The sequence below is a fragment of the Glandiceps talaboti genome, chromosome 12 (assembly GCF_964340395.1).
Source record: "Glandiceps talaboti chromosome 12, keGlaTala1.1, whole genome shotgun sequence".
In the NCBI taxonomy this organism is placed as follows: Eukaryota; Metazoa; Hemichordata; class Enteropneusta; family Spengelidae; genus Glandiceps; species Glandiceps talaboti.
In genome coordinates, this window is record NC_135560.1 from 2,549,928 (window position 1) to 2,576,495 (window position 26,568).

A 26,568-nucleotide genomic window follows, 5' to 3' on the forward strand; every position below is an offset into this window, starting at 1 on the left:
TGACATTGTGTCAGCTAGTAGTAGTCCTGTATTTGATATTGTGTCAGCTAGTAGTAGTCCTGTATTTGACATTGTGTCAGCTAGTAGTAGTCCTGTATTTGACATTGTGTCAGCTAGTAGTAGTCCTGTATTTGATATTGTGTAAGCTAGTAGTAGTCCTGTATTTGACACTGTGTCAGCTAGTAGTAGTCCTGTATTTGACATTGTGTCAGCTAGTAGTAGTCCTGTATTTGACATTGTGTCAGCTAGTAGTAGTCCTGTATTTGACATTGTGTCAGCTAGTAGTAGTCCTGTATTTGACATTGTGTCAGCTAGTAGTAGTCCTGTATTTGACATTGTGTCAGCTAGTAGTAGTCCTGTATTTGACAGTGTCAGCTAGTAGTAGTCCTGTATTTGACAGTGTCAGCTAGTAGTAGTCCTGTATTTGATATTGTGTAAGCTAGTAGTAGTCCTGTATTTGATATTGTGTCAGCTAGTAGTAGTCCTGTATTTGACATTGTGTCAGCTAGTAGTAGTCCTGTATTTGACACTGTGTCAGCTAGTAGTAGTCCTGTATTTGACAGTGTCAGCTAGTAGTAGTCCTGTATTTGACAGTGTCAGCTAGTAGTAGTCCTGTATTTGACAGTGTCAGCTAGTAGTAGTCCTGTATTTGATATTGTGTAAGCTAGTAGTAGTCCTGTATTTGATATTGTGTCAGCTAGTAGTAGTCCTGTATTTGACATTGTGTCAGCTAGTAGTAGTCCTGTATTTGACATTGTGTCAGCTAGTAGTAGTCCTGTATTTGATATTGTGTAAGCTAGTAGTAGTCCTGTATTTGACATTGTGTCAGCTAGTAGTAGTCCTGTATTTGACATTGTGTCAGCTAGTAGTAGTCCTGTATTTGACACTGTGTCAGCTAGTAGTAGTCCTGTATTTGACATTGTGTAAGCTAGTAGTAGTCCTGTATTTGATATTGTGTCAGCTAGTAGTAGTCCTGTATTTGACACTGTGTCAGCTAGTAGTAGTCCTGTATTTGACATTGTGTCAGCTAGTAGTAGTCCTGTATTTGACATTGTGTCAGCTAGTAGTAGTCCTGTATTTGACATTGTGTCAGCTAGTAGTAGTCCTGTATTTGATATTGTGTAAGCTAGTAGTAGTCCTGTATTTGACACTGTGTCAGCTAGTAGTAGTCCTGTATTTGACATTGTGTCAGCTAGTAGTAGTCCTGTATTTGACACTGTGTTAGCTAGTAGTAGTCCAGTATTTGACATTGTGTCAGCTAGTAGTAGTCCTGTATTTGACACTGTGTCAGCTAGTAGTAGTCCTGTATTTGACAGTGTCAGCTAGTAGTAGTCCTGTATTTGATATTGTGTCAGCTAGTAGTAGTCCTGTATTTGACATTGTGTAAGCTAGTAGTAGTCCTGTATTTGACACTGTGTCAGCTAGTAGTAGTCCTGTATTTGATATTGTGTAAGCTAGTAGTAGTCCTGTATTTGACACTGTGTCAGCTAGTAGTAGTCCTGTATTTGACATTGTGTCAGCTAGTAGTAGTCCTGTATTTGATATTGTGTCAGCTAGTAGTAGTCCTGTATTTGACATTGTGTCAGCTAGTAGTAGTCCTGTATTTGATATTGTGTCAGCTAGTAGAAGTCCTGTATTTGACATTGTGTCAGCTAGTAGTAGTCCTGTATTTGATACTGTGTCAGCTAGTAGTAGTCCTGTATTTGATATTGTGTCAGCTAGTAGTAGTCCTGTATTTGACATTGTGTCAGCTAGTAGTAGTCCTGTATTTGACATTGTGTCAGCTAGTAGTAGTCCTGTATTTGACATTGTGTCAGCTAGTAGTAGTCCTGTATTTGATATTGTGTCAGCTAGTAGTAGTCCTGTATTTGATATTGTGTCAGCTAGTAGTAGTCCTGTATTTGATATTGTGTCAGCTAGTAGTAGTCCTGTATTTGACACTGTGTCAGCTAGTAGTAGTCCTGTATTTGACATTGTGTCAGCTAGTAGTAGTCCTGTATTTGATATTGTGTCAGCTAGTAGTAGTCCTGTATTTGATATTGTGTCAGCTAGTAGTAGTCCTGTATTTGATATTGTGTCAGCTAGTAGTAGTCCTGTATTTGACACTGTGTCAGCTAGTAGTAGTCCTGTATTTCACATTGTGTCAGCTAGTAATAGTCCTGTATTTGATATTGTGTCAGGTAGTAGTAGTCCTTTATTTGACATTGTGTCAGCTAGTAGTAGTCCTGTATTTGACATTGTGTCAGCTAGTAGTAGTCCTGTATTTGACACTGTGTCAGCTAGTAGTAGTCCTTTATTTGACATTGTGTCAGCTAGTAGTAGTCCTGTATTTGACACTGTGTCAGCTAGTAGTAGTCCTGTATTTGACACTGTGTCAGCTAGTAGTAGTCCTGTATTTGATATTGTGTCAGCTAGTAGTAGTCCTGTATTTGATATTGTGTCAGCTAGTAGTAGTCCTGTATTTGATATTGTGTCAGCTAGTAGTAGTCCTGTATTTGACATTGTCAGCTAGTAGTAGTCCTGTATTTGACATTGTGTCAGCTAGTAGTAGTCCTGTATTTGACACTGTGTCAGCTAGTAGTAGTCCTGTATTTGACATTGTGTCAGCTAGTAGTAGTCCTGTATTTGACAGTGTCAGCTAGTAGTAGTCCTGTATTTGATATTGTGTCAGCTAGTAGTAGTCCTGTATTTGACATTGTGTCAGCTAGTAGTAGTCCTGTATTTGACATTGTGTCAGCTAGTAGTAGTCCTGTATTTGATATTGTGTCAGCTAGTAGTCCTGTATTTGACAGTGTCAGCTAGTAGTAGTCCTGTATTTGATATTGTGTTAGCTAGTAGTAGTCCTGTATTTGACATTGTGTCAGCTAGTAGTCCTGTATTTGACAGTGTCAGCTAGTAGTAGTCCTGTATTTGATATTGTGTTAGCTAGTAGTAGTCCTGTATTTGATATTGTGTCAGCTAGTAGTAGTCCTGTATTTGACATTGTGTCAGCTAGTAGTAGTCCTGTATTTGACACTGTGTCAGCTAGTAGTAGTCCTGTATTTGATATTTTGTCAGCTAGTAGTAGTCCTGTATTTGACACTGTGTCAGCTAGTAGTAGTCCTGTATTTGATATTGTGTAAGCTAGTAGTAGTCCTTTATTTGACAGTGTCAGCTAGTAGTAGTCCTGTATTTGACATTGTGTCAGCTAGTAGTAGTCCTGTATTTGATATTGTGTCAGCTAGTAGTAGTCCTGTATTTGATATTGTGTCAGCTAGTAGTAGTCCTGTATTTGACATTGTGTCAGCTAGTAGTAGTCCTGTATTTGATATTGTGTCAGCTAGTAGTAGTCCTGTATTTGACACTGTGTCAGCTAGTAGTAGTCCTGTATTTGATATTGTGTAAGCTAGTAGTAGTCCTTTATTTGAGTGTCAGCTAGTAGTAGTCCTGTATTTGACATTGTGTCAGCTAGTAGTAGTCCTGTATTTGATATTGTGTCAGCTAGTAGTAGTCCTGTATTTGATATTGTGTCAGCTAGTAGTAGTCCTGTATTTGATATTGTGTCAGCTAGTAGTAGTCCTGTATTTGATATTGTGTCAGCTAGTAGTAGTCCTGTATTTGACATTGTGTCAGCTAGTAGTAGTCCTGTATTTGATACTGTGTCAGCTAGTAGTAGTCCTGTATTTGACACTGTGTCAGCTAGTAGTAGTCCTGTATTTGATATTGTGTCAGCTAGTAGTAGTCCTGTATTTGATATTGTGTCAGCTAGTAGTAGTCCTGTATTTGACACTGTGTCAGCTAGTAGTAGTCCTGTATTTGACACTGTGTCAGCTAGTAGTAGTCCTGTATTTGATATTGTCAGCTAGTAGTAGTCCTGTATTTGACACTGTGTCAGCTAGTAGTAGTCCTGTATTTGATATTGTGTCAGCTAGTAGTAGTCCTGTATTTGATACTGTGTCAGCTAGTAGTAGTCCTGTATTTGATATTGTGTCAGCTAGTAGTAGTACTGTATTTGACACTGTGTCAGCTAGTAGTAGTCCTGTATTTGACATTGTGTCAGCTAGTAGTAGTCCTGTATTTGACATTGTGTCAGCTAGTAGTAGTCCTGTGTTTGACACTGTGTCAGCTAGTAGTAGTCCAGTATTTGACATTGTGTCAGCTAGTAGTCCTGTATTTGACATTGTGCAGCTAGTAGTAGTCCTGTATTTGACATTGTGTCAGCTAGTAGTAGTCCTGTATTTGACATTGTGTCAGCTAGTAGTAGTACTGTATTTGACACTGTGTCAGCTAGTAGTAGTCCTGTATTTGACATTGTGTCAGCTAGTAGTAGTCCTGTATTTGACATTGTGTCAGCTAGTAGTAGTCCTGTGTTTGACACTGTGTCAGCTAGTAGTAGTCCTGTATTTGACATTGTGTCAGCTAGTAGTAGTCCTGTATTTGGTATTGTGTCAGCTAGTAGTAGTCCAGTATTTGATATTGTGTCAGCTAGTAGTAGTCCTGTATTTGACACTGTGTCAGCTAGTAGTAGTCCAGTATTTGACATTGTGTCAGCTAGTAGTCCTGTATTTGACATTGTGTCAGCTAGTAGTAGTCCTGTATTTGACATTGTGTCAGCTAGTAGTAGTCCTGTATTTGACATTGTGTCAGCTAGTAGTAGTCCTGTATTTGACATTGTGTCAGCTAGTAGTAGTCCTGTATTTGATATTGTGTCAGCTAGTAGTAGTCCTGTATTTGACACTGTGTCAGCTAATAGTAGTCCTGTATTTGATACTGTGTCAGCTAGTAGTAGTCCTGTATTTGACACTGTGTCAGCTAGTAGTAGTCCTGTATTTGACATTGTGTCAGCTAGTAGTAGTCCTGTATTTGACATTGTGTCAGCTAGTAGTAGTCCTGTATTTGACATTGTGTCAGCTAGTAGTAGTCCTGTATTTGACATTGTGTCAGCTAGTAGTAGTCCTGTATTTGATATTGTGTCAGCTAGTAGTAGTCCTGTATTTGATATTGTGTCAGCTAGTAGTAGTCCTGTATTTGACACTGTGTCAGCTAGTAGTAGTCCTGTATTTGACATTGTGTCAGCTAGTAGTAGTCCTGTATTTGATATTGTGTCAGCTAGTAGTAGTCCTGTATTTGATATTGTGTCAGCTAGTAGTAGTCCTGTATTTGATATTGTGTCAGCTAGTAGTAGTCCTGTATTTGACACTGTGTCAGCTAGTAGTAGTCCTGTATTTCACATTGTGTCAGCTAGTAATAGTCCTGTATTTGATATTGTGTCAGCTAGTAGTAGTCCTTTATTTGACATTGTGTCAGCTAGTAGTAGTCCTGTATTTGACATTGTGTCAGCTAGTAGTAGTCCTGTATTTGACACTGTGTCAGCTAGTAGTAGTCCTGTATTTGACATTGTCAGCTAGTAGTAGTCCTGTATTTGACACTGTGTCAGCTAGTAGTAGTCCTGTATTTGACATTGTGTCAGCTAGTAGTAGTCCTGTATTTGACATTGTGTCAGCTAGTAGTAGTCCTGTATTTGACATTGTGTCAGCTAGTAGTAGTCCTGTATTTGATATTGTGTCAGCTAGTAGTAGTCCTGTATTTGACATTGTGTCAGCTAGTAGTAGTCCTGTATTTGACATTGTGTCAGCTAGTAGTAGTCCTGTATTTGATATTGTGTCAGCTAGTAGTAGTCCTGTATTTGACATTGTGTAAGCTAGTAGTAGTCCTGTATTTGACATTGTGTCAGCTAGTAGTAGTCCTGTATTTGACACTGTGTCAGCTAGTAGTAGTCCTGTATTTGATATTGTGTCAGCTAGTAGTAGTCCTGTATTTGACATTGTGTCAGCTAGTAGTAGTCCTGTATTTGATACTGTGTCAGCTAGTAGTAGTCCTGTATTTGATATTGTGTCAGCTAGTAGTAGTCCTGTATTTGACATTGTGTCAGCTAGTAGTAGTCCTGTATTTGATATTGTGTCAGCTAGTAGTAGTCCTGTATTTGATATTGTGTCAGCTAGTAGTAGTCCTGTATTTGACATTGTCAGCTAGTAGTAGTCCTGTATTTGATATTGTGTCAGCTAGTAGTAGTCCTGTATTTGACATTGTGTCAGCTAGTAGTAGTCCTGTATTTGATACTGTGTCAGCTAGTAGTAGTCCTGTATTTGATATTGTGTCAGCTAGTAGTAGTCCTGTATTTGACACTGTGTCAGCTAGTAGTAGTCCTGTATTTGATATTGTGTAAGCTAGTAGTAGTCCTTTATTTGAGTGTCAGCTAGTAGTAGTCCTGTATTTGACATTGTCAGCTAGTAGTAGTCCTGTATTTGATATTGTGTCAGCTAGTAGTAGTCCTGTATTTGATATTGTGTCAGCTAGTAGTAGTCCTGTATTTGACATTGTGTCAGCTAGTAGTAGTCCTGTATTTGATATTGTGTCAGCTAGTAGTAGTCCTGTATTTGACATTGTGTCAGCTAGTAGTAGTCCTGTGTTTGACACTGTGTCAGCTAGTAGTAGTCCTGTATTTGACATTGTGTCAGCTAGTAGTAGTCCTGTATTTGATATTGTGTCAGCTAGTAGTAGTCCAGTATTTGATATTGTGTCAGCTAGTAGTAGTCCTGTATTTGACACTGTATCAGCTAGTAGTAGTCCAGTATTTGACATTGTCAGCTAGTAGTCCTGTATTTGACATTGTGTCAGCTAGTAGTAGTCCTGTATTTGATATTGTGTCAGCTAGTAGTAGTCCTGTATTTGATACTGTGTCAGCTAGTAGTAGTCCAGTATTTGACATTGTGTCAGCTAGTAGTCCTGTATTTGACATTGTGTCAGCTAGTAGTAGTCCTGTATTTGACATTGTGTCAGCTAGTAGTAGTCCTGTATTTGATATTGTGTCAGCTAGTAGTAGTCCTGTATTTGACACTGTGTCAGCTAGTAGTAGTCCTGTATTTGACATTGTGTCAGCTAGTAGTAGTCCTGTATTTGACATTGTGTCAGCTAGTAGTAGTCCTGTATTTGACATTGTGTCAGCTAGTAGTAGTCCTGTATTTGATATTGTGTCAGCTAGTAGTAGTCCTGTATTTGACACTGTGTCAGCTAGTAGTAGTCCTGTATTTGACACTGTGTCAGCTAGTAGTAGTCCTGTATTTTACTGGGTCACCAAGACATCACTGGGTAGCATTGTACTGGGTCACCAAGACATCACTGTATGGCATTGTACTGGGTCACCAAGACATCACTGGATGGCATTGTACTGGGTCACCAAGACATTACTGTATAGCATTGTACTGGGTCACCAAGACATTACTGGGTAGCATTGTACTGGGTCACCAAGACATCACTGGGTAGCACTGTACTGGGTCACCAAGACATCACTGGGTAGCATTGTACTGGGTCACCAAGACATTACTGTATGGCATTGTACTGGGTCATCAAGACATCACAGTATGGCATTTTACTGGGTCATCAAGACATCACTGGGTAGCATTGTACTGGGTCACAAAGACATCACTGTATGGCATTGTACTGGGTCACCAAGACATCACAGTATGGCATTTTACTGGGTCACCAAGACATCACTGGGTAGCATTGTACTGGGTCACAAAGACATCACTGGGTAGCACTGTACTGGGTCACCAAGACATCACTGGATGGCATTGTACTGGGTCACCAAGATATCACAGTATGGCATTTTACTGGGTCACCAAGACATCACTGGGTAGCATTGTACTGGGTCACAAAGACATCACTGGGTAGCACTGTACTGGGTCACCAAGACATCACTGGATGGCATTGTACTGGGTCACCAAGACATCACTGGATGGCATTTTACTGGGTCACCAAGACATCACTGGGTAGCATTGTACTGGGTCACAAAGACATCACTGGGTAGCACTGTACTGGGTCACCAAGACATCACTGTATGGCATTGTACTGGGTCACAAAGACATCACAGTATGGCATTGTACTGGGTCACCAAGACATCACTGTATGGCATTGTACTGGGTCACAAAGACATTACTGGGTAGCATTGTACTGGGTCACAAAGACATCACTGGGTAGCATTGTACTGGGTCACAAAGACATCACTGGGTAGCATTGTACTGGGTCACCAAGACATTACTGTATGGCACTGTACTACATCACCAAGACATCACTGGATGGCACTGTACTACATCACCAAGACATCACTGGATGGCACTTTACAAGGTTACCAAGACAACACTGATAGATATACCAGTATCTTTCATTTCTTCTGTTATAACATTATTGAGTTTATTGTTCACTACACATTATCATCACTTTGAGGTGTGTATATGATTGGCAGAAACAGACTAAAAGTCATCTTCAAATTTAATACCCAATATCTGGCAAAATGCCAGTAGTAGTGAATCCTTGTTTCATGCTTTTTACCCCCTTAATCATGTACATGTAGCAGTCGAGTACAAAACAAAGACTTTCTTTACTTATTTATTGTTGTTTGTATCAATTGAGAGATTTAAATGGCAAACACTCACTTGTTAAAATGAGTGCATGCATACAAATTGTAGAATACATAACACTGATTTGTTCACCATTGAAATCAGGTTGTATAGAGGCTTGACACAAGGACTTTGATTGTAAAGCTATGTTGACACACTACACAGTACTGTATTCCACTTTTCAGACCCAATTTTACATTTTCATGTTTATTTAAAAGTTTTACAAGTAAACACAGGTGGGGAATTTTGTAATGGATTGCAAACAGTGTACTAGATGAAAAGTCTGACTGCAATGAGTCAGTTGTCTTGTTTATCTACCCTTCTATACTTCCTATCTCATTCCTATTGACATGGTAATAAGCAGACAGTCCTGTCTTGTAATTGGTACATTTTGATGACTTTTCACCCCCACTGGAGTGTCTACTGGCTGTGTGCAAAGTCACGCACTATACCCATTGCATTCCAAGCAGTAAGCACCTCTATATCAAGTCTGTCAACTGTTAGACACTGGTGACAAGTAGCATGGCATTACGTTATCTTAAGCAATTATTTATACCTCTGATTTTGTTGGTATGGAGTACCACATATGCAGTACCAACAGAGAGTGAGGACGGCCTTGTGGCAGAGAATATACACCCCAGACAGGATTCTCAGGCAGACACAAACTTTGCAAATGGCATTCTTGAACATGACAGAGAAAAGAATGACGTTCAAAGTGAAGGTCTAACATCATCAGGAGGAAATGAAATACTGAAAGAGCAAGCCCCAACAGTCACTAACACTGCAGCTGAAACTTTCAATTGTGCCCCTACATACTCTATTAATGTACAGCCGGCAGCATGTAACTGTGATGGTGACAATGTGATACGTGAACTTAAAGAACAGGTGGAATGGTTAACTACTGCTGTCAAGAATCTCCAAAGTGGTGAAAACTATCAAAGAACTGATAGCAAAGTTCCTACAGGTAGGACTGTACTCAACCAATATAAACTGTTGTAATCTGTTTTACTACAGATAGTGGATATCAGTGATGATGGCCTGCATGCCTTCAACACCATAATGACTTGCAGACATGAACAAACTTAGTTGAGGACACCAAAGTTTCAGTAGCCATGTCAATAGGGTAACAATAGATCACAGTAAATCTATTATACGCTCCAATTCAAACTGCTATCAATTCCACACACATGTAAACATGCACTTTATCTAAAACCTAGTAACCTACCGAGTCCAAACCTCTACTTTAAAACTAATACCTCAGTTATATTTTATATTTGATTCATTTTACTTGGTAATCAAATGTCTGTTATTGAAATCACTTACTGTAAATATATATTTTGTGTACGTAATAACGTTTTTATTGGGCTTACTACAATCTTTACATTTTGTATTCAGAAACTTTTCTTAAGTTATCAATTTCAAAAAACTGTCTCCATTTCTTAACATGTGCATTTAATTTACCTTTTCTAATATATATTAGCAATATATATATTTGATTACATGCATAGTCCAGGGTACATAAATTACCAAACATTGTGTAGCTATATATGTAGACTACCAAATCCACAATATAGTCTGTTACACCAATGTAAATCAGTAGTCAATTGTAGACAAAACATTTGACAAGGCTAAATCTGACAACCCAGTGTACAAGTTAAATTCAAGGTCTTTTTGGCTGACACAGTGTTCTGTAGTCAATATAATGAATTGAATATATCATTGTCTATCTTTAGTTCTGTATCTAAAGGCAACTTGCAACCACTGTCTTTGTCACAGGAGCTGTTAAAACAACATTCAGCATTGCTCTGTCATTCTACCAACAATGTCCACCAAAATATTAGTATAATGTGTGAGATAACTTTGGGCCATACGCATGGTTCCTAGTATAATGTGTGAGATAACTCTGGGGCATACACATGGTTCCTATAATGTGTAAGATAACTTTGGGGCATACACATGGTTCCTAGTATAATGTGTGAGATAACTTTGGGCCATACGCATGGTTCCTATAATGTGTAAGATAACTTTGGGGCATAGGCATGGTTCCTCTCTCTGCTATTGGTATACAACAGCTATAGCACAAACATTTATTGTAAAGGAATTTTTATGACCTTTTTATGGGGACTCTAATTTGTTAATTACCACATGTTAACTGTTTAATAAACTCCATGTTATTTGACTATTTGACATTTGTTTTAAATAAACTATCCATGATTATTGTGGTTGTAACTACATAAATCTAACCAAATCCCCCCATCCCACCATCTCTGTAACAAAAAGTTCTCAAATCTTTCAAAAAAAACCCACACTGTATTGGAAACAAGGGAGTTTAACCAATTTTTCAAAATAATCTAGAATGTGTTCAAATTGTTCTTGTCGTTTCCTGTTCTGATTTTTTTATCATAAATTTGATAGATTTTGACAGCTATTTTAAAATAACTTCAAATACTGATACCAATAAAACAATACTACTTTTTCTCTTGACACTTTCTACAAGACTGCAACTTTTTTTAGATAACCCCCCCCCCCCATTTCCACATGTAATTACTAGTATTATATAGTATAAATGTGTCACCAGTCCTGTAGTCAGTACTAATTCTACTGTTTGACAACACATACTATCTCTAGTCTAAATTGTTTGTACTTGATGACAGCAGGGTTTGGTACCCAGCAGACAATATCACCAACAGACCTTCAAGTGGACTATAGTCTACTTAGTTTGTTAGCATAGCATGGCTCTCATAATCCAAACACACAGACACAGACTGGATACCACCCTATGACTAAGACCATACAGTCTGATACTGATCAAGTATTGTTAAAAATGCCAGTTATGTTGCAATGGTAGATAAGAGATCATGGCCTATGACCTTTGTAGTGAGGTCATTCCAAAGCTGTGGGGTTCAATTCAATTTGACTGGCTATCCAAAATCAACAGTTTACTATTATTTGGGTAATCAGTGGTAAGGTGAAACTATCAAGAGATCTACTAGGAATTTGGTTCACTTTTCCATACTCTTATCAAAGTTTAGGAATACAATGCAAACACACCATGTTTCATTCATTTGAACCATTCCTAACACACACACACACACACACACACACACACACACACACACACACACACACACACACACACACACACTTCTTGAACTGATTAAATTTTAAATACAGTACTTAAAATTAAACTGACTGGCTGTAAAAATGTCATCAGTGTATAAAGTCAAGATGCTGACAAACAGACATACATGGACAAACAGATGGACAGGCAGGTGGACAGGTCGACAGACAGATTAGCACACAGATAAAAATACACTAGATAGACCAAAACTAGTTCCCATTTCACAAATCCAGTTGTAATGCAGAAGAACTGAAGTTGCCTTGGTGTTTCACCCATGGGACCTCATGTTTTTACCACAAAAGATTTAGACACAATTCAATTCTAGACTACTAATACAACAGAGACACAACACACACACTGCATTGGAGGATCCTTTACCCAATCAAATTGAAAAGTAATAGAGAATTGCTATTCTTTTACAGTGCAGCATGGCTTGTAATGGTTAAGTGATGATTTCAATTGTTTACTTTCCAACTGCTAATCAACATGGCAACTTGTATTTGAAGTTAATTGTCTGCATGTATGTGTAAAATACATTATGTCTCATGAGTGAAACACCAAGGCAACTTAATTTCTCCTGTAATAAATATATGTCAGTCTTTGTGAATATCTACAACTCTGCTAGATATTATCTACAATGTGCTCTTATTACACAAAAAACAAGAAGTCTATTGCTCTCTGAAGGTATTCTAAATGCTGGTTATATTTTGTCATCAGGTGATAGTATCAAACCTAAAGACTGTGCTGATTTATTTAACAATGGTTATGTAACTAGTGATGTTTATACTATACAACCTAAAGATGGCAAAGGTTCTATAGAAGTCTACTGTGATATGGAGACTGATGGTGGTGGTTGGACGGTAAGTTGTCTGATGGTGGTGGTTGGACGGTAAGTTGTCTGATGGTGGTGGTTGGATGGTAAGTTGTCTGATGGTGGTGGTTGGACGGTAAGTTGTCTGATGGTGGTGGTTGGATGATAAGTTGCCTGATGAGGTGGTTGGACAGTAAGTTGTCTGATGGTGGTGGTTGGATGGTAAGTTGTCTGATGGTGGTGGTTGGACGGTAAGTTGTCTGATGGTGGTGGTTGGATGATAAGTTGCCTGATTGGGTGGTTGGATGATAAGTTGTCTGATGGTGGTGGTTGGACGGTAAGTTGTCTGATGGTGGTGGTTGGACGGTAAGTTGTCTGATGGTGGTGGTTGGACGGTAAGTTGTCTGATGGTGGTGGTTGGACGGCAAGTTGTCTTATGGTGGTGGTTGGATGGTAAGTTGTCTGATGGTGGTGGTTGGACGGTAAGTTGTCTGATGGTGGTGGTTGGACGGTAAGTTGTCTGATGGTGGTGGTTGGATGGTAAGTTGTCTGACGGTGGTGGTTGGACGGTAAGTTGTCTGATGGTGGTGGTTGGACGGTAAGTTGTCTGATGGTGGTGGTTGGATGATAAGTGGTCTGATTGGATGGTTGGATGATAAGTGGTCTGATGGTGGTGGTTGGACGGTAAGTTGTCTGATGGTGGTGGTTGGATGATAAGTGGTCTGATTGGATGGTTGGATGATAAATGGTCCATGGTGGTGGTTGGAGCATAAGTAGTCTGATTGGGTTGGTTGGATGGTAATTAGTCTGATGGTGGTGGTGGTGGTGGTTGGATGGGAAGTAATCTGATGGTGGTGGTGGTGGTGGTGATGGTGGTTGGACGGTAAGTAATCTGATGGTGGTGGTTGGATGGTAAGTAGTCTGATGTGGTGGTGGTGGTGGTTGGATGGTAATTAGTCTGACTGGTGGTGGTGATTGAATGGTTAGTAGTCTGATGGTGGTGGTGGTGGTGGTGGTGGGATGATAGGTAGTTTGATGTGGTGGTGGTGGTGGTGGTAGTAATAGTTACTGTGGTGGTGGTGGTGGTGGTGGTGGTGGTGGTTGGATGCTAAGTAGTTGGTAGTGGTTGTTGGATATTAAGTAGTTGGTGGTGGTGGTGGTAGTACACAGTTATCTGAAGCTATGTTCATTGTTTGCAGTGTTTTTGCTAAGGTTTGGGAACCCCGGTAACAGAAAGGGGGAAAGAGGTAAAACTGGTAGTGCTTCCCATGCAATGTATCATAGTTTAGGTGGGGAACCCCGGTAAAATGATGTGGGAACCCCGGTAGATTTTACCTACTTACCGCCCTTAAATAAAACACTGGTTTGTATCATATAATACATAAACCAATAGTTAGTAAGACACAGTTTGATCAGCCTAAACTACAAACCAGCATGGCAGTCATGCATATCAATTGTTAGTATCAACATATCACTTTTATCATGAGCTGAATAGCTGTAAGGAATGTCTAAGGCTGGCTGTGTGAGCCCTTCATTAGGTTACCCTCTGCCTTTAGGCAATTCCTCTAGCTGGTACACTTTTGTTGCTTTCACCACATTTTGGAGTTTCTATAGGAGCAACTGTTGTAAAAATGAGATGACACAGTTCAGGGAATAACTTTAAGGGAATTTAATTGTATAATTATGTAACAATACTTGTACATGTCTAATGGTAGATAATGCACTGACATCATGGTGAGATCATTGTAACAGTTATTGAATGACGAACATATACACACAGAATGACGGGCATACACACATATACCTACCTACCTACTTACCTACCTACCTACCTACCTACCTACCTACCTACCTACCTACCTACCTACCTACCTACCTACCTACACACACACACACACACACACACACACACACACACACACACACACACACCAGTCACCGTTACTCCTAATAGGGTGATACATACTACATACATACACACATACTACATACATACATACATACACACACACACACACACACACACACACACACACACACACACATACATACATACATACATACATACATACATACATACATACATACATACATACATACATACATACATACATACATACATACATACATACATACATACATACATACATACACATACACACACACATACATATACACATACACATACATTCACATTAATGGACACAAAAACAGAATGACAGTTCCCTAAACAATATAACTAGGTCAAAACACAGACCTGTCATACTTGTACATGTCCATACCAGAATACTACTAATAAATTTGAATGCCTGCATAATTTATCTCTCAAACTAACATTTGATGTTAGGATAAGTCCAAGCCTGATAATAATTATAACCAGACATGGTAAAGGCTGCTTGCTATTTGAAAGGTCATGTGTGACCCAAGGTTTCTCACATCACTGTCAAAGACTATAGACATAACTATTGTAGTCTCAATGACATCTGACATCAATCTCCATTAAGAATGACTTTATCCCTGAATTTTACTAAAGCTAATTACTTTATGCCTGGAGGGTCTTTCCAATAACATTTACTACCACATTGAATGGGAACAACATATAACCTAGAAGATTAACTTCTGTTAAAGCTAGCTCTATTAACATGACATGATAAAAGTGTCATTAATAGTCCATGCAATAGTCAAGGCCATGCTGCAGTTTTTACAACAAAATGCCTCCTTCTTCTACTTTCAACATTCATAACAGAATATAATTGGTAAGCACATACTGAAAGGTAAAGGTCATTTCTAAAGTTGCTATAACACAGTGACTTTATTGGTAACTATAACTGCTTCCCAACAGAATTATAGTGATCGATGGGAAAAAAAAACTAGTGATTCTGTTTTACTACCTGAACTAGAGGACACTAGAGGAAACTCAGTCTGTCCCATATGAAAGTAGAGTACTGCAGTATTTCCTATAGATCACCTCCAATGTACACTTTGTATATAAAGACAGAACCTTAGGTGTGTTATCTGGGGACATAGACAACAATAGAATATATCAAGTAAAGGCCTTGACTGCACGATAGAGGCTGTAATCTACAATTCTAATATATTCCATCATACAGAGCACTGACAATAATGACAGGGTAGGATTATCCAATATATTAATCTGACCCTTGGTAGGACCATGGGTTTGGGTTATGAAAATAGTTTTATCTGAGTATTTTGGGCCATGGGTTTGGGTTATGTAAAATAGATTAATCTGACCCTAGGTAGGACCATGGGTTTGGGTTATGTAAAATAGATTCATCTGACCCTTGGTAGGACCATGGTTTGGGTTATGTAAAATAGTTTAATTTGACCCGAGGTAGGACCATGGGTTTGGGTTATGAAAATAGTTTTATCTGAGTATTTTGGGCCATGGGTTTGGGTTATGTAAAATAGATTCATCTGACCCTAGGTAGGGCCATGGGTTTGGGTTATGTAAAATAGATTCATCTGACCCTAGGTAGGGCCATGGGTTTGGGTTATGTAAAATAGATTCATCTGACCCTAGGTAGGACCATGGGTTTGGGTTATGTAAAATAGATTCATCTGACCCTAGGTAGGGCCATGGGTTATGGCTATGTAAAATAGATTCATCTGACCCTAGGTAGGACCATGGGTTTGGGTTATGTAAAATAGATTCATCTGACCCTAGGTAGGACCATGGGTTTGGGTTATGTAAAATAGATTCATCTGACCCTAGGTAGGGCCATGGGTTTGGGTTATGTAAAATAGATTCATCTGACCCTAGGTAGGGCCATGGGTTATGGCTATGTAAAATAGATTCATCTGACCCTAGGTAGGACCATGGGTTATGGCTATGTAAAATAGATTCATCTGACCCTAGGTAGGACCATGGGTTTGGGTTATGTAAAATAGATTCATCTGACCCTAGGTAGGACCATGGGTTTGGGTTATGTAAAATAGATTCATCTGACACTAGGTAGGGCCATGGGTTATGGCTATGTAAAATAGATTCATCTGACCCTAGGTAGGACCATGGGTTTGGGTTATGTAAAATAGATTCATCTGACCCTAGGTAGGGCCATGGGTTTGGGTTATGTAAAATAGTTTAATCTGACCCTAGGTAGGACCATGGGTTTGGGTTATGTAAAATAGATTCATCTGACCCTAGGTAGGACCATGGGTTTGGGTTATGTAAAATAGATTCATCTGACCCTAGGCAGGGCCATGGGTTTGGGTTATGTAAAATAGTTTAATCTGACTATTTTGGGCCATGGGTTTGGGTTATGTAAAATAGATTCATCTGACTATTTTGGGCCATGGGTTTGGGTTATGTAAAATAGATTCATCTGACCCTAGGCAGGGCCATGGGTTTGGGTTATGTAAAATAGTTTAATCTGACCCTTGGTAGGACCATGGGTTTGGGTTATGTAAAATAGATTCATCTGACCCTAGGTAGGACCATGGGTTTGGGTTATGAAAATAGTTTCATCTGACTATTTTGGGCCATGGGTTTGGGCTGCAGGATGGGTCCATACCATATATCTTTGTTAGATGTTATGATATTCACATTCTGATGTAAATGTACATTTAAGGCCCATGGCCTACAATACGGAATAAATTATTATTATTATATCTTTGTTTTGTACCTAATTTACTGGTCATGTGGTCGCTAATTTTATTGTCATCTATGTGTTTAGTTTACAGCCAATGCTGTTCATAACACACTATAGTAGTGAGCCCATTATGCAAAAGTAATGGAATAAATAAATAAATAAATAAATAGATAGATAGATAGAGATAGATAGATAGATAGATAGATAGATAGATAGATAGATAGATAGATAGATAGATAGATAGATAGATAGATAGATAGATAGATAGATAGATAGATAGATAGATAGATAGATAGATAGATAGATAGATAGATAGATAGATAGATAGATAGATAGATAGATACAATGAAAATCATAACCCTGAAACAAAACATTGCCTGGCTCAACAAAAATCTTATTTATACTATGTTTTAATATCTGGATAGACAAAAATCTTCCAACGGCATTTCACCAATAGTCTGGTATGACAAACATCTTTACCAATATTGTTATACTTTCTTTGCATGAGCTACCATTATCTTAGGAGATCAACGCCAAATTCATATGTCTCTGCCTGGTAAACCTAAGGTTGTTGCGTTTTTTAAAATATTTTTGAGACAGTCAATTGACTAAAATGTATCAATTGTAATTCAGTTCTTGTTGTGCCAGACGATAACATGTGGAAATATTTATTAGATTTTTATTGAGACAGATGAGAACATTTACAACATCAAAGAGATATTTTGTCTAGCCTGACAAAAAGCTGTATTAATGTTAGTGAGATTTTTGTTGAGCCAGGCAGTGTTTTGTTTCAGGGTTTATGATTTTCATTGTAAATAAATATATAGAAAAACGTAGACATAAACAGGACTATGGACTCTGTACTCATATTGTGTTTGATGTCTTGTATTTTTGCAGGTGTTTCAAAGACGACAAGACGGATCAGTAAATTTCTACCGTGACTGGGATGGTTATAAGTTTGGATTTGGAGAAATGCTTGGTGAATTCTGGCTGGGAAATGGAAAGATACATCGTTTGTCTGTTCAAGATCGTTATGATATTCGCATTGATATGATTGATACCAATGGAAACACAGCATATGCCGTGTATGATGACTTTGGGGTTGCATCAGAAAAAGTGAAATATAAACTGAGTCTAGGTGAATACCATGGTACAGCAGGTAATTATCACTTTCTAAACTGTTAGATTGACAGATTGCATCACTATCAGCTGTATACAACAGTCTTTAGGGTAACTATCACTATCAGCTGTATACAGCAGTCTTTAAGGTAACTATCACTATCAGCTGTATACAGCAGTCTTTAAGGTAACTATCACTATCAGCTGTATACAGCAGTCTTTAAGGTAACTATCACTATCACCTGTATACAGCAGTCTTTAAGGTAACTATCACTATCAGCTGTATACAGCAGTCTTTAAGGTAACTATCACTATCAGCTGTATACAGCAGTCTTTAAGGTAACTATCACTATCAGCTGTATACAACACAGTCTTTAAGGTAACTATCACTATCAGCTGTATACAGCAGTCTTTAAGGTAACTATCACTATCAGCTGTATACAACAGTCTTTAAGATAACTATCACTATCACCCGTATACAACACAGTCTTTAAGGTAACTATCACTATCAGCTGTATACAGCAGTCTTTAAGGTAACTATCACTATCAGCTGTATACAGCACAGTCTTTAAGGTAACTATCACTATCAGCTGTATACAGCAGTCTTTAAGGTAACTATCACTATCAGCTGTATACAACAGTCTTTAAGATAACTATCACTATCACCCGTATACAACACAGTCTTTAAGGTAACTATCACTATCAGCTGTATACAACACAGTCTTTAAGGTAACTATCACTATCAGCTGTATACAGCAGTCTTTAAGGTAACTATCACTATCAGCTGTATACAACACAGTCTTTAAGGTAACTATCACTATCACCTGTATACAACACAGTCTTTAGGGTAACTATCACTATCAGCTGTATACAACACAGTCTTTAAGGTAACTATCACTATCAGCTGTATACAGCAGTCTTTAAGATAACTATCACTATCAGCTGTATACAACACAGTCTTTAAGGTAACTATCACTATCAGCTGTATACAACACAGTCTTTAAGGTAACTATCACTATCAGCTGTATACAGCAGTCTTTAAGGTAACTATCACTATCAGCTGTATACAACAGTCTTTAGGGTAACTATCACTATCAGCTGTATACAACAGTCTTTAGGGTAACTATCACTATCAGCTGTATACAACACAGTCTTTAAGGTAACTATCACTATCAGCTGTATACAACAGTCTTTAAGGTAACTATCACTATCAGCTGTATACAACACAGTCTTTAAGGTAACTATCACTATCAGCTGTATACAGCAGTCTTTAAGGTAACTATCACTATCAGCTGTATACAACACAGTCTTTAGGGTAACTATCACTATCAGCTGTATACAACACAGTCTTTAAGGTAACTATCACTATCAGCTGTATACAACACAGTCTTTAGGGTAACTATCACTATCAGCTGTATACAACACAGTCTTTAAGGTAACTATCACTATCAGCTGTATACAACACAGTCTTTAAGGTAACTATCACTATCAGCTGTATACAACACAGTCTTTAAGGTAACTATCACTATCAGCTGTATACAACACAGTCTTTAGGGTAACTATCACTATCAGCTGTATACAACACAGTCTTTAAGGTAACTATCACTATCACCTGTATACAACACAGTCTTTAGGGTAACTATCACTATCAGCTGTATACAACACAGTCTTTAAGGTAACTATCACTATCAGCTGTATACAACACAGTCTTTAAGGTAACTATCACTATCAGCTGTATACAACAGTCTTTAGGGTAACTATCACTATCAGCTGTATACAACACAGTCTTTAAGGTAACTATCACTATCAGCTGTATACAACAGTCTTTAGGGTAACTATCACTATCAGCTGTATACAACACAGTCTTTAAGGTAACTATCACTATCAGCTGTATACAACAGTCTTTAGGGTAACTATCACTATCAGCTGTATACAGCAGTCTTTAAGGTAACTATCACTATCAGCTGTATACAGCAGTCTTTAAGGTAACTATCACTATCAGCTGTATACAGCAGTCTTTAAGGTAACTATCACTATCAGCTGTATACAGCACAGTCTTTAAGGTAACTATCACTATCAGCTGTATACAACACAGTCTTTAAGGTAACTATCACTATCAGCTGTATACAACACAGTCTTTAAGGTAACTATCACTATCACCCGTATACAACACAGTCTTTAAGGTAACTATCACTATTAGCTGTATACAACACAGTCTTTAAGGTAACTATCACTATCAGCTGTATACAGCAGTCATAGACACAGAGAGAACAAAAGTAAACTAGCACTATACGGAAAATCTATTATGTTTTCATTTCAGGTGATTCACTTGGTACAGAACGTCACAGAAATATGGCATTTTCTACAAGAGATCAAGACAATGATGAGTATGATGGTAACTGTGCCAAGACATACAAAGGAGGCTGGTGGTATGGTGCTTGTCACCATGTCAACCTGAATGGACTGTATCACCATGGTGACAACCCTACGGAGAGTGGGGATGGAATAAGTTGGCAGGCTTGGAGAGGATTTCATTATTCTGTCAAATACACTGATATGAAAATACGACCACATAACTTTGATTTACTACAGTAGTAGCTTTTCTACTACACAAAAAATACATGTTGACCTCAGAATTTTATATTTGTATCACTTGTTAACTATGCTAATGTACCATTTTTAGATCTGGTGTTATAAGAACTAATATGGCAACTCTCAAAGCTTTTTAACTGCTAGTTAGGTGTGGAGCAAAGTGTCATGGTAAAATTCAATATAACAGTCATGGTGAATTCTTAGACAACTTTGTTTTCTTTTTTACATTGTATGCATTTTATTCCTTTAAGTTCTTTAGACTTACGTAGATATAATATAAATAAACAATTATGTAAGGATATTTTATCACAGTTGCCTCTATTGAACAAGTTTACTGTTGATTGAATTCCAAATGACGAGCAAAGCTACTCATAATGTACACCACATTTCAGAAAATGGTACAAGAAGATGGCCCTGTACACATCTCATGTAAAGTTGGATGACAACTTTTTCTGGGCAATTTAAAAATGCCTTCCAAGTGAAATTTTGAGATTTTACCATCCAAATTATCATACTATTACATACAAATCCACGGCTTGCATACAAATTTTATTATTGAATCACTTGCATATCTAATGATTTTCAGCAATTAAAATACAAGTCCTTAAGATTGTACAATTCCAATTTAATATAATTTAGTACATGCATAATTAGTGATTATTTGGCTATTCAGCAATATCTTCAATATCTTCAGGATGTAAGTTTCAAATTTCATACCTTGCAGACATTGATTATAACAAAGCACACACATATCTCATTTAGCTTGATGTAGCTTTTCTTTGTATATTTCATTTAATAATTAATAAATTAATTATATTTTTAATTACTACGCAATACCATTAATGAGTCATTAGCATAATTAATTATCTTTCATTAGGTAATATACCAAAGTTGTACTGGCTGCAACTGGACAGTTTTATGACTTAGTCATACTATTATAAACCCTGAACACTATCACTTGTCACTTGTGGGTAAGCATATTTTATGTAGCAGTACACATAATAAATGTACCCGGTATGTCAAATCACAAAAATTCACCACCCCAATGAATTATGTAGCAGTACACATAATAAATGTAACCGGTATGTCAAATCACAAAAATTCACCACCCCAATGAATTATGTAACAGTACACATAATAAATGTACCCGATATGTCAAATCACAAAAATTCACCACCCCAATGAATTATGTAACAGTACACATAATAAATGTAACCGGTATGTCAAATCACAAAAATTCACCACCCCAATGAATTATGTAGCAGTACACATAATAAATGTACCCGATATGTCAAATCACAAAAATTCACCACCCCAATGAATTATGTAGCAGTACACATAATAAATGTACCTGGTATGTCAAATCACAAAAATTCACCACCCCAATGAATTATGTAGCAGTACACATAATAAATGTACCTGGCATGTCAAATCACAAAAATTCACCACCCCAATGAATTATGTAACAGTTACATAATTCATTGGGGTGGTGAATTTTTGTGATTTTTGTACAGTTACTGTACACATAATAAATGTACCCGGTATGTCAAATCACAAAAATTCACCACCCCAATGAATTATGTAGCAGTACACATAATAAATGTACCTGGTATGTCAAATCACAAAAATTCACCACCCCAATGAATTATGTAGCAGTACACATAATAAATGTACCTGGTATGTCAAATCACAAAAATTCACCACCCCAATGAATTATGTAGCAGTACACATAATAAATGTACCCAGTATGTCAAATCACAAAAATTCACCACCCCAATGAATTATGTAGCAGTACACATAATAAATGTACCCGGTATGTCAAATCACAAAAATTCACCACCCCAATGAATTATGTAGCAGTACACATAATAAATGTACCCAGTATGTCAAATCACAAAAATTCACCACCCCAATGAATTATGTAGCAGTACACATAATAAATGTACCCGGTATGTCAAATCACAAAAATTCACCACCCCAATGAATTATGTAGCAGTACACATAATAAATGTACCCAGTATGTCAAATCACAAAAATTCACCACCCCAATGAATTATGTAGCAGTACACATAATAAATGTACCCGGTATGTCAAATCACAAAAATTCACCACCCCAATGAATTATGTAGCAGTACACATAATAAATGTACCCAGTATGTCAAATCACAAAAATTCACCACCCCAATGAATTATGTAGCAGTACACATAATAAATGTACCCGGTATGTCAAATCACAAAAATTCACCACCCCAATGAATTATGTAGCAGTACACATAATAAATGTACCCAGTATGTCAAATCACAAAAATTCACCACCCCAATGAATTATGTAGCAGTACACATAATGAATGTACCCAGTATGTCAAATCACAAAAATTCACCACCCCAATGAATTATGTAGCAGTACACATAATAAATGTACCCGGTATGTCAAATCACAAAAATTCACCACCCCAATGAATTATGTAGCAGTACACATAATAAATGTACCCAGTATGTCAAATCACAAAAATTCACCACCCCAATGAATCAGGATTTCAACTTCTTACTACAGTACATTGTACTTATAGATAAAGTAGACATCTAATTTCCATGTACAATGTCTAATTATTGACAATCTTTAAAGTGAATATATTGTTGGTTGCCTCACTGAAAATAAAATCATAAATACCCTAGTTCCAGTTAGTGCAGGTTTAAGAACACAATCTACATAAATGTACACTGGTGTCAAAATATGCATTTCCTTCAAAGCTTGTTGATACTGATTTTGATTGCAATCAGTCTTTCTGCATAATTAATGATTTTTGGTTATTAGACAGTTTCGTAAAATTTCATGTGAGTGGGTATATTCATTGGAGATAACAAAGTGTTAATGATATCAAAGTATACTAAGAAACAATCCTTACAGGAGGCATTTCACTTGAACTTGACTAATAAAGATCACCTTCCATAAACTTATAAAATATTACATCACTTTGCATAAATGTCAGACAAATCAGTTTAATTCCATTATTCAAATATGAATGGTACATGCTCTACTCAGTTTGTAAACATGTCTGTGGTTCATGTCATGTATATATACAATATCTAAATATGATTGCTTTGATAACTATTGTCATAACAGAATCAATAGCCGTGATTACTATACAAGGACATGAAATCCAGTGAGTACATTTTGTTTCAACACCATTTTGTTTTCTAGTCTCTTGCAATTGCCCACAGCATTGAATATGTTCATTGTTTACTTTTCTACTAGGCTGTACTTTTATTTCATTCACATGAGATATAAATTTGAATTCAATTCACTTGACATGCCTATTCATGTGAATACCTGGAAGGGATTAATAAACATGAATAGGCATGTTAAGTGTTGTTATCAGTGTTACAATTGATTACGTTATTTTGTTGAAATTCTATAATATAATGGATTAGAGCACCATACAATATCAAATATCAAATCAAGATGATAGATTTAGTACCTCATAGACTTAGTACCTCATAGACTTAGTACCTCATAGACTTAGTACCTCATAGACTTAGTACCTCATAGACTTAGTACCTCATAGACTTAGTACCTCATAGACTTAGTACCTCATAGACTTAGTACCTCATAGATTTAGTACCTCATAGACTTAGTACCTCATAGATTTAGTACCTCATAGATTTAGTACCTCATAGACTTAGTACCGCATAGATTTAGTACCTCATAGACTTAGTACCTCATAGATTTAGTACCTCATAGATTTAGTACCTCATAGACTTAGTACCTCATAGATTTAGTACCTCATAGACTTAGTACCTCATAGACTTAGTACCTCATAGATTTAGTACCTCATAGATTTAGTACCTCATAGATTTAGTACCTCATAGACTTAGTACCTCATAGATTTAGTACCTCATAGACTTAGTACCTCATAGACTTAGTACCTCATAGACTTAGTACCTCATAGACTTAGTACCTCATAGATTTAGTACCTCATAGATTTAGTACCTCATAGATTTAGTACCTCATAGACTTAGTACCTCATAGATTTAGTACCTCATAGACTTAGTACCTCATAGACTTAGTACCTCATAGATTTAGTACCTCATAGACTTAGTACCTCATAGATTTAGTACCTCATAGACTAAGTACCGCATAGATTTAGTACCTCATAGATTTAGTACCTCATAGATTTAGTACCTCATAGATTTAGTACCTCATAGACTTAGTACCTCATAGATTTAGTACCTCGTAGATTTAGTACCTCATAGATTTAGTACCTCATAGACTTAGTACCTCATAGATTTAGTACCTCATAGATAAGTTTTATAATATTTCAAGGGAACACCATGAATATATACATATATAGAATCTTAGCTATACAACTTGAAGGCACTATTACATTTAGTTACATTGTCCAATTTATGTAATGTGTTTGCTAACTTTGCGAGGTAAAATTTCAAATTTTTGCTTGGAAGGCATGTTTTTTAGAGTTAGAACTATAAAATTAATTACTATTGAACATAAGTCTACAGAACATATAGGAAAAATAGTACCAATGGCATTGTAGCACAACTGTACAGTTTTCAAATGTTTATTCACATAGTGATCCATGCTAGGTATAGGTCTTCATTTGCTGAATGAGTATCCAGTTGCCTATCCAACCCTGTTGTTATCTTTGCAATATACGTGATCATTTTGCTGTTGCTATGATATGATATGATATGATAACAGATTTATATAGCGCCTGGTATCCATTTAAAATGTTCACTGGCGCTTTACAAAGTGTCACTTAAATATGCTCTCTCAAAATAGTAGGTCTTTAGCCTAGATTTGAAAATTTCAGTACTTGATGCTGATCGAATATGACTTGGAAGATCATTCCACAAGGTAGCAGCGGCATATGAGAAAGAACGATCACCATAGAATCTGAGTCTTGTTCGTGGAGTTTTAAGAGAAACTTTGTCACTTGAGCGGAGAGATCTGGTTGGTTTATTAAGTTCGATGAGTGTAGTGAGGTAGTCAGGTGCGGTGCCGTTCAAAGCTTTGTAGGTAAGAAGTAAAATCTTGAATTTGATTCTATATATTACAGGGAGCCAGTGGAATTTCATCAGAATCGGAGAAATGTGTTCATGTTTCTTCACTTGTGCAATTAGCCGCGCAGCAGAGTTTTGAGCTCTCTGTAATAGATTAATGCTGGATGACGGTAGTCCAAATAATAGGGCATTAGCGTAATCAAGCTTTGAGGAAAGAGTAGCGTTGACAAGTTTTAAACAGGTCTGCTGGGAAAGGTATTTACGAATGAATCCAATGCGGCGAATATCGAAATAAATGCACTTACAGAGTCGGATGATGTGTTGTTTAAATTCATGGGTGCTGTCGAACCAAAACCCAATATTGCGAGCATAATCCACTGGATGTATGGTACTGTCCCCAACGCTTAATGACTGAATGTGATTTTGGGAACGACTGAATCGAGATCTTATGTGCAGGATTTCTGTCTTGTCATCATTTAATTTTAACTTGTTGGTATTCATCCACTTCTTGATATCCAACAGGCAGTCCTCGATCTTGGACGTAGCGATGGCTGTCTCTCTTCTTGTAAATGCCAGGTAGAGTTCATTATCATCTGCATATTGATGAAAATTTAACTGATGATGTCGAATAAGTTGTCCAAGGGGTGCTATATAGAGAGTGAACAGTAGAGGCCCAAGTACAGAACCTTGAGGTACACCGAATCGGAGTGGACATGGAGATGATTGATGACCTTCGATGACAACTGATTGGAATCTGCCAGATAGATATGAAGAAAACCAGTGTAGAACGGTGCCTTGAATTCCAAGTTCAGTCAAACGTGTGATGAGAATATTATGATCAATGGTGTCGAAAGCGGCAGA

General features: G+C 37.3%; 2 protein-coding genes across 6 annotated transcripts in view; one reads left to right on the plus strand and one right to left on the minus strand.

Moving 5' to 3' along the window:
* LOC144443524 (C-myc promoter-binding protein-like) overlaps positions 1-26,568 on the minus strand; it is a 145,649-nt gene that overhangs the window by 45,955 nt on the left and 73,126 nt on the right. The window lies entirely within an intron of this gene.
* LOC144443525 (techylectin-5A-like) lies at positions 8,905-21,428 on the plus strand. Its single transcript, XM_078133045.1, has 4 exons — positions 8,905-9,399; positions 12,274-12,416; positions 17,875-18,136; positions 20,417-21,428. The coding sequence occupies exons 1-4, from the start codon at positions 8,958-8,960 to the stop codon at positions 20,689-20,691; spliced, it is 1,122 nt and encodes a 373-aa protein (XP_077989171.1). The 5' UTR covers positions 8,905-8,957; the 3' UTR covers positions 20,692-21,428.